The 10,096-nt window shown below is 37.9% G+C and overlaps 1 protein-coding gene across 1 annotated transcript in view; it reads left to right on the top strand.

Moving 5' to 3' along the window:
• The window catches only part of PTPRC (protein tyrosine phosphatase, receptor type, C), a 164,314-nt gene that overhangs the window by 135,063 nt on the left and 19,155 nt on the right, over positions 1 to 10,096 (top strand). Inside the window, exons 19-22 of the mRNA XM_006892116.1 lie at positions 4,973 to 5,009; positions 5,105 to 5,202; positions 5,905 to 6,030; positions 9,689 to 9,846. Of these exons, the coding sequence (XP_006892178.1) occupies positions 4,973 to 5,009; positions 5,105 to 5,202; positions 5,905 to 6,030; positions 9,689 to 9,846 (419 nt within the window). The remainder of the gene's footprint in view (positions 1 to 4,972; positions 5,010 to 5,104; positions 5,203 to 5,904; positions 6,031 to 9,688; positions 9,847 to 10,096) is intronic.

Genomic DNA, 10,096 nt, shown 5'->3' with positions numbered 1-10,096 from the left:
TCTCAATCTCTCCATCATCCATCCTGACACTGCTAATTGGTCCAGTGGCAAGAATCTTTGTCTTCTTGACATTGAGCCTTAGTCCATACTGAAGGCTGAAGTCCTTGACCCTTCGCAGCAAGTGCATGAGGTCCTCCTCAGTACATAGGTTGGAAAAAAAAATCTTTTCTCTCACCAAACCTTCCTTTCAATCAATATTCTCACAAGAGAATGTTGATTATCTTTATGCAACTAGAGTTGCTTGATACATACATAAGAAAATGTCAACATTTATTACTTCCCTATCTCTCTGTACAAAGCTGACTATGTAATTGTTCAATGTAATATTTAATTCACTGGAAATGTATATATTTGAGATAAGCTATCATTGTAAAGAACATGGCTTCGCAAACATTTTCTGGAAAGAGCTACGTAGTAAATACTTTCAGTTTTGCAGATCACATTGTCACTATTACAACTTTTCATCTATAAAGTTGAATTGCCAAACCTTTGTGGACAATTCAAAATACAGTGGTGTTCCACAAAAGTGTATTTAGAAAATCAGGCAATATGAATTTGCTCTATTATCCAAAGTCATCTAACTATGGACACAGAGCTATTCTATACGTTTCCTTTGCCTTTTTATAATATTTGGCAGCATAGCTACATTATAATTTCTTCAAGCAGGTCTTGTATTATTGATAAATACATTGGCTGGGATTTCTATCCTTTTACTATTAGGAAAGAATTATACAATATATTACAAAACTTGTTTTTAATAATATAAGAGTGGGCAAAATGCTATCATTTGCGCTGACTGATAATTTCCAAACTTTTCTTAAGAAAATAGCAAATGAAATTTAATTAGGTTTTTACTTTTTTGTTTTAGCCTATTTGAATATGTGAACTTTTATAGGAAGAAAAGCAATGATCACTTTTCATATTGATGGTGTTTGCAATCGCTTGTTATGCATCAGAGAGAGTTGGACAACGACTAGGGAGGGCAGAAGGAGAGTGGATGCTTTTGAGCTGTGGTGCTGGAGAAGGGTACTGAATGTACTGTGGACTGCCAGGAAAACAAACAGATTTATCTTGGAGAGGATTAAACAAAGCTACTCCTTGGAGGCAAGGATTCTGGGGCTTCGTCTGACATACTTTGGACATGTTGCCAGGAGGGACGGGTCCTTGGAGAGGGACATCATTCTTGGGAGGGTTGAGGGACTGTGCAGGAGGGGAAGACCCTCTATGAGATGGATTGATTCGGTGACTGGGGTAATCGGGATGGGTGTGTCAGAGGCGGAGCAGGATAGAGCAGGGTTTAGGGCTGTTGTGCGTAGGGTCGCTATGAGTCGGAAACGACTCGACGGCACATAACAACAAAACAACAAATATATTTCTTTTAGGAATTGACACAATGTCTATAAAATTATTAAATAATATAAAAATATTTACGTAGGAATCTTTACTATTTGTGTCTTTGTCATTAAATAAATTATTCTTTGAAATATCTGAATTATTTTCCATGGAGCTCTCAAGACCTAGAAGTAAAGAGTTTACTGCCAACCCAAAGGAACATGGTTCAAATCCACTAGTTGCTTCTCAGGAGAAAGATGGGCAATCCTATTTTATTAGATTTACAGCTTCTGGAAACCCACAAAAGGGTCAGCTATGAGTTGGTTTTGACTCACCAGAACATAACAGTACTGTGACAATGATTTCCAGAGCAAAATTTTTGACAACTTTGATGCTGGGGACTCTTTTGATTTTTAAAAAATAGAGTTTATTATATTTTTCTAAATATCAGTCACATTTTAAGTGCTCTACATGCATATAAATTCAACCAAAAGTCACCCAGCCCACTTGAGTGCCCTGCATTTTGCTAGTGTGAACACAGTTAGGATTTCCCCCCCACAACCATTCTTCCACAGACCCCCCCCAACTAATCTAATAGCATGCACTTCTTCCCATTCTTTGATATTAAGGAGCTTCTGCATCATAGCATACTACTCTCCCTAGAAATATTATCCTTAGAAAGAGATCAATATTTGTTCCCATTCCAAAGAAAGGTGAACCAACAGAGTGTGGAAATTATCAAACAATATCCTTGATATCACATGCAAGCAAGATTGTGCTGGAAATTATCCAGAAATGTTTGGAACAATGTCAACAGAGAACTGCCAGATGTGCAGGCTGGATTTAGAAGAGGTCACGGTACTAGGGATATTATAGCTAATGTAAGATGGATCTTGGCAGAAAGCAAAGAATACCAGAAGAATGTCTATCTGTGCTTCATTGACTATGCAAAGGCCTTTGACTGTGTGGATCACAAGTTATGGCTGACTCTGAGAAGAATGGGAATCCCAGAACATTTGATTGTGCTAACACAAAACCTATACTTGGACCAAGAGGCTGCCTTCGGAACAGAGCAGGGAGACGCTGGGTGGTTCAAAATCAAGAAATGGGTCAGGGATGTATTTTGTCTCCATACCTTTTCAATCTGTATGCAGAACAGATCATCTGAGATGCTGGGCTATATGAGGAGGAATGTGGCATCAGGATTGGTGGAAGAATCATCAACAACCTGCGTTATGCAGATGACACAACACTGCTCACTGAAACTGAAGAGGACCTGAAGCACTTGCTGCAGAAGGTCAAGGTCTGTAGTCTTCAATATGAATTGAAGCTCAATATCAAGAAAACAAAGATTCCCATTACTGGGTCAGTTGGCAGCATCAGTATGGATAGTGAAGAGATTGAGATAGTTAATAGTTTTAGTTTGCTTGGTTCCACAGTCAATACTCTTGGTAACAGCAGCCAGGAAATCAGGAGACAAATTGCATTGGGAAAGTCAGCTGTGAGGGACCTCTCAAGAGTACTGAAGTGCAATGACGTCAGGCTGGAGACGAAGGTGCACCTCATCCAGGCTATAGGCTTTGCAATTACATGCTTTGCATCAGAGAGTTGGACAGTGAATAGGGATGATAGAAAGAGAATTGATGCCTTTGAGTTGTGGTGCTGGAGAAGAGTGTTGAATATACCATGGATTGCTAGGAGAACAAACAGATTTGTCCTGGAGAGGGTGAAGCCAGAATGTTCCCTGGAGTCAAGGATTCTGAAGCTTCATCTGACATACTTTGGCCATGTTGCAAGGAGGGACTGACTGGTCCTTGGAGAGGGACATCATGTTTGGGAGAGTGGAGGGGCAGCACAAGAGAGGAAGACTCTTGATGAGATGGATCGATTCTGTGAGTGGAGCGGTGGGAATGAATGTGTTTGGGACAGTGAGGTTGGCACAGGATAGAACAGCATTTAGAGCTCTTGTACATAGGGTTGCTATGAGTCGCAAATGACTTGATGGCACATAACAACAACAACAACAACAAACATCTCATCCCATAACACATGTTCATGATGCAGTGCCCCAAAGTTTTGTTTATAAGGACATTCAACATCTGTAAATGTGAGACCACAGTCTTTTCTTGAGTTTTCGAGAAATGCAATTAACTCTGTTATAATTTTGACTTCTCTTTTAATGGATTCTGGCAGGTGACCTGTACCAGTCTCCAAATTAGCATAAATCAAGTTAATTTTTATTGTCTTTCCTCAACTTTTTTCTGCTGTTGTTGCTGTTCAAAGTGAAGTAATTGAGAGCATACTTGATCATAAGAGAGATTTTATAGGATTTATATAATCTCTGAGGGGGAAAAATCCCACTTCTTTATATTCTACTCAATATGTATTGATAATTATGGTGTCTGGTTCCACTTAAAGTTCTCTGTGGGACCTGGAAGCTCCTAAAGTGCATTGTTTCCAATTTATAGATAGGTACCTTTCGTGATGTAAGCTTTGCTCAATAAACTCAGCTAGCCAATAAATTCAATTTGCTGCCATTAAATCAAAGCCAATCCTTCAGTAAGTTTTCTGAGGCTGTAAATGACAGGGGAGGAGTTTTTCATCTTTCTCCTGAGGAGCAGCTGGTGGATTTGAACTGCATGCCTTTGAATTGGCAGAGCAAACCTTTACTTACAGTTGTTATTATTGTGTATTGTCTAGCCAGAAGTGACCCATAGCTGACTGTCCACCAGAGTTTGAAAGCCAGTAAACTGCACGGGAGGATATTGTCAATCTTTTTCCCATGGAGCAGCTGGTTAATTTGAGTCCTATACCTTTGGATTGTAGAGCAATTCCTCACCACTAATCCTCTAGGCTCAATGAAAAAATCAGTGAATAAGTGACTTTACACATGATACTTTGTACTGAAGTTACTGAAACTTACCTTAAAAGTTGTGGCCCATGTGACTACATATTATCTCATGACAAAGGTCTGTTTTCCCTGAGAAGCTTCCTGATTATTGGGAAGAATTTAAGAAGAATGAGGTAATTTGAGAAAGAATTAGCGAAATCTAATCTGTCTCAGTCCCTTGACAACAGATGAGAAAGCAGACATCCTTAATAATGAAATGGTAATCATTGACCCTCTTAGCTGTAATGGTAATGGAAAAGGGAGCGGGCTTGGGAGGATCAATGGTATATGGCAGCATTAGTTAAGAGATGGAAATGTAGGATAATCCCAGGCTGATTTATTGAAAGAAATTGAATAAAAATCCCAAAAGTAAGTACGTGGAGGTAAGGAAGATTAAATCATGGCAGATGGTTCTGTAAGAAGTGGCAGGGATAAAATATATGAGGATGTCAGGATTATTATTACAAATTGTTGCATACTTGAGTGAAAACAAGGTTTAATTTTCAAATTTGTTTTGGACATAAAGGCACCAGAAGTTATGAATATTGTTTATGAATGTTAATACATAGACATTGCTGCATGCTTAGTCATATATTAATTAAAAAACTCCTTATAATTTTAAAATGTTCTGAAAGATCCAAAACCTTGACAGTGTGAATTCAAAGCTGCTCCACTGATTCACAGTGCTGCACATTAGTGACTAATGAGTTCTCAGTAAATGATATGCCTTTGTGTGTGTGTTTTGAACAGGGTTTCAAAGAGCCCAGGAAATACATAGCTGCACAAGGTAATCTTTTTGACACTTCCTAAAAATTTTTAAAAATGGCTTCCTGGCACTTTGAAGAAGCAGTTTTAATTGTTCCATGTTTATTTACATCCTAGGACCCAGAGATGAAACTGTTGATGATTTCTGGAGGATGATCTGGGAACAGAAGGCCACGGTCATTGTTATGGTCACTCGATGTGAAGAAGGAAACAGGGTCAGTACCATAGCCAATGTGTAGATAGAAGTGTTGTCTAGTCAGCAAAAGAATGTATTGAATTACATTTTAAAAAGCAATACAGGTATTGATGGCTAAAATAGTTCTCTTAGTCATTTTAATACCTAATTTAATTTTTTTCATAAATGTAGAAAAAACACATATTCGCATATATAAATAAAGCACACATAACTTATAAATGCATGGGCTTAATTGCTGGACTTCTACAAAACTTGTATTTCCTTTGAGTATTTTTCTACACTCAGTCCATATGAGTTCTCTAAGGTCCATATGCAGATACTGATATCCTAAGTGTGAATGCTTAAAATCAAACTGAACCTAGGGGGATAGATGAGGAATCATGGGATGTGAGGCATGAAAGTCTCCAGCTCTTTCTCCATTAAATAAACCATGCATTCTCATCAAAACATTGATCTCTTTTTATGATGATTTAGTACCTGCTTGTTAGCATGCTGCTAAGCCTGGGAAGACCATCCTTCTGTAAAGCAGTAGGAAGGAATTTTTTCAGGAATGCATTAAAACATCATAGCTGAAGGAGAATATGTAAATGAAAGATAATATTCAATGTTTTGTGAATTTCAGAGGAATATAGTTGGATGGAGCTCTTTTTTAATATTGACTGAAGCAAATTAAATAAAACACTGGAATAAGTAATGATTGTTTGTTTGTTTTTAAATACAGAACAAGTGTGCAGAATACTGGCCATCTATGGAGCAGGGTACCAAGACTTATGGAGATGTGATCGTAAAAATCAGTGAGCACAAAAGATGCCCAGATTATATCATTCAGAAATTGAACATTACAAATGTAAGCTTGTTTTATTAAACAATTTTGTGTTGCTATGCCTTTCTACAAATATGGTAATGGGAGATTAAAGTGAGAAATTAAAATACATCAGAAAAAATATTTTTTTATGATTTGCTGGAGAAACAGTTGGATTAGAGCCATTATATAAACAAACAGGGTCGTGGTCTAATTATTAATTCTCCAAGTATTTCTAATTCTCAGATCTGTGAGGTATACTCTCTCAATACTGTCATGCAATTCCAATTCTTTGTGACCCTATAGGACAGAATATGATTAAACATTAGTGGTTTTAAGGTTGAAAATCTTTACAGAAGCAAACTTTCTCATCCATATTCTTCTTCTCATCTCTTCTTTGAGGTGTGGCTAATTGTCAACCATTTAGGTAGCAGGTAAATGCTTAATCTCATGTGCCACTGGATACCTTAAAGAGAAACTGAGATACCATTAAAAGTTTTGAATACATGATGAAATTACTGAGTTAGTGAAAAAGTTATCATTATTCTTAATGAGTTTGGTAGAAATAGGAAGAATATTTATGGAGATGGGATTGGGTGCCTGAGTAGTCCAAGGAATTGCGCTGAAGTAGTCACAGAAGGTTTGGTGCTTCAATCACATTCAGAGACTCTGCAGATGGAAGGAAGACCTGGTATTCTTTGCTCCTGTGTAGATTATGCTGTGGACATCAGTTCTATTCTATTAAATGTAGGGCCAAATGGAGGGTTTGTGGGTTTGGGGTGGGTTTTTTTTTAATTAATTTAAATGAAAGTTTACAGACACTTTGAACATCCACCCATTCATTGTTGCATTTTGTCCCTGTTCAGCCTCCCCTCCAGCTCACTCTTCTCTTTGAAAAGTAAAATTCTTTCATTGTCATACAATCCCTCCACCCCAAGTCCACTCCACTGCAGCCTTCATTCTGGACTCCTTTTATGACAATAATACCTAATCATATATCCCTGTTAAACAGTTTTCTCCCTCATCTGTTTCAATGCAGTATGTATAATTTATCCCATCCTTCTCAGTCTCCTCCCGACCCTGATGTCAGTCCCGTTTTACAACAGTTGACACTATGCAGTATTTGTCCTTTTGTGACTGATGTCCTCCAGGGTCACCCATTTTTAATAATATTTCATGAGTTCCTTGTTTTTCAATGAAGCGTAGTATTCCATTGTGTGAATATACCACAGCTTCTCTATCCATTCATTTGTTGTTGGGCACTTAGGTTGTTTCCTACTCTTTGCTATTGTGAACAAAGCTGAGATAAACATGGGTGTGCATATATCTGCTTGAGTGGCAGTCATGGTTTCTTTGGATTATATTCCCAGTAGTGGAATTACTGGGTCAAATGGTATCTCTATTTACAGCTTTTTAAGAAAGCGCCACACTGCCTTCCATAGTGGTTGCACCATTTTACACTCCCACCAACAGTGAATAAGAGTTCTACTTTCTCCACAGCCTCGCCAGCATTTTTTGTTTGCTGCTCTGTTGAATTTTGCTATTATTACTGGGATGAGATGATATCTTATTGATGTGATTTTTAAGGAGAGGTGCTTAAGGTGCAAAATGTCCCAACTGTGGAGCTTAATTCTACTTTTTACTATATAAGGCCACATCATGTTGAAACAGACTTGAAGACTATGGGCTCAGAGTTTTAAGAGATAAAACGCTGTGGCTATGTGTTATTTTTATGTGGTGTTAAGTCAGAAGAAACTCATAGATGATCCTCCAGTGGATTTTCAGAGACAGCAAATTATATGGAATGATACTGACCATCTTTCTCCCACAAAGAAGCTAGTGGATTTGAATCGCTTCATTTGGTTTTAGCAGTGTAACTTCTTACTACTAGGTTATAAGACCTCCATATAGCTATGTTGTAGAGGTATATTTAGCTTTGAAAACAAAAGAGTAGCTATAGTAGGCTACATCTAGGGCTGCTACCTGAAAAGGATAGCTATATTGTGTTACATGTTGTTGTTGTTAAGTGCTGTTGAATCGCAGACAACTCATAGTGATCCTACGAACCAAAGACTTGGACACTTGTATAACTTTCATCGATTCTCCAAGTTCATAGAATGTCCAGAGGCAAGCTATTTCGGAAGTGGATGCCACTCCTGCTTCCAAGGTGTTTTAATCGGGGAGCTCCACCAAACAATGTCCACCATGGGTAACCATTATCACATTTGATACATCAGTTTCACAGTGTTCAGCATCACAGCAATCACGAGTTACCTCTGTACAGTAAATGGACAGACAGGTGATCATAGGGTTGCTAAGTGAAATATTGTTGTTGTTGCTGCTGCTACTGTTGTTGTTGTTTTTGTTAAAGGCTGGGAAGTCAAGTATGACCCATAGCAACCCTATGAACAGAAGACCTGAACCCTGTTCTATAACTATTGTTATTTCTCTAAGTTCATAGAGTTTCCAGAAGCATGTGGTTTAGGAAATGCTTCCAAACTGAAGCAATGTGGGAGCTCCATCAAGCATTGCCCACCATGGGTAACCATTATGGCATTTGACACACCCATGGCACAGTATTCAGCATCACAGCAACCTCCGGTTACTTCAGTACAGCAAATAGACCACTGCTGTACCACTTAGAAGAATGAAATATTAGCAGTCCAAATTTACCAGTTGCTCTTTGGCAGACAGAGGGAGAAAGATGGAGGATTTTCATGAGTTGGAATCAACTTGAGGACAGTGGGTGGTATGGATGGTCTTAAGTAATAATTAAGATGGACATCTTCACACATGCTATCTGATTCCATTTGTGTACAGAATCCAGAACAGGAAAATTATACAGGCAGAAAAAAGAGTAATGGTTTTGGGGGACTGAAGTAGTGGGTAAAGAGCTAATAAGTATACGTTTCACTTTTTGGCTGATAAATATGTTCTATTATTTGATGGTATTGAGGGTTCTACAACTGTGTGAACATAATGCAAAACTACATACTTTTCATAGATTATTCTTATGATATTTTAAATATACTTAAACTATTTAAAGGGTGGTTTTTATAAAGATGATTGAATTTTTTTTCTTAATTCTAGTTGTTGGAAGACTTTCGTGAATCTAAATTTTTTTTCTATATGGTCCACATAAACTATGTAAAGGGAAAAATATCCCAAAATAAAAGATACATAGACAAACAACAGATGTCTTTTCTCCTGAGGGCTTTTAAGACTCCAGAGGAAATGCTAACTCATATGTGTATGGATAAAAAAGCCTGGTGGCACAGTAGTTAAGCACTCAATTGAAAAGTTAGTGATTGAAATCCATTTGCTTCTCTGTGGGAGAAAGCTGTAGTTGTCTAATTCTATTAAGATTTACAGCTTGAGAAACACTGTGGACAATTTTATTCTAACCTATTTGATCTTCTTCAACAACAGCATCTACAAAGATAGAGAACTCTGGTGGCCTAGTGAGTAAGGAGTTATTCTGCCAACCCAAACAGTTTGAATACACCAGCAACTCCATGGGAGAAAAATGGGCAGTTGCCTCCTGGGGGATTTATTGCTTCTGAAAACTCACTTGAGGGTCAGATATCAGTAGGTTCCAACTGGTTGCTGTATAATATACAGACACAAAAATACATTCTTTAAATACTTTTAAAAATATATATATGTAATTTTTGTATATGTGAAACTATTTTATCTTGACTAGAAAAAAGACAAAGCAACTGGCAGAGAGGTAACTCACATTCAGTTCACCAGCTGGCCGGACCACGGGGTGCCTGAAGACTCTCATCTGCTTCTCAAGCTGAGAAGGAGAGTGAACGCTTTCAGCAATTTCTTCAGTGGCCCCATCGTTGTGCACTGCAGGTACAAGGAGGAAAAAAAATATTGCCGTTGCAAATTCCAATAGTGAGCTCCAGGTGGATATTCAGATTTTCCTCTGGGGCCTAGTTGGACCTCATATAGCAATTCCCTGCTATAGTCCCTGCAGAAATTGCTAGATAAGTGAACTCTATATAAGAGAGAGTAGCTTTCTTTCCTTCTTTTGTCACAACGTTCATGTTTCTTTTCCCTGCTACAATCATGCCTTCACTGTTTGTTTATTTGTTTGTTTGTG

This window comes from Elephantulus edwardii, unplaced genomic scaffold, assembly GCF_000299155.1.
Source record: "Elephantulus edwardii isolate Elephantulus edwardi_28Jun2011 unplaced genomic scaffold, EleEdw1.0 scaffold00110, whole genome shotgun sequence".
NCBI lineage: Eukaryota > Metazoa > Chordata > Mammalia > Macroscelidea > Macroscelididae > Elephantulus > Elephantulus edwardii.
The sequence above is the reverse complement of the archived record's forward strand: the minus strand, read 5'-3'. Positions and strand labels throughout refer to the sequence as shown.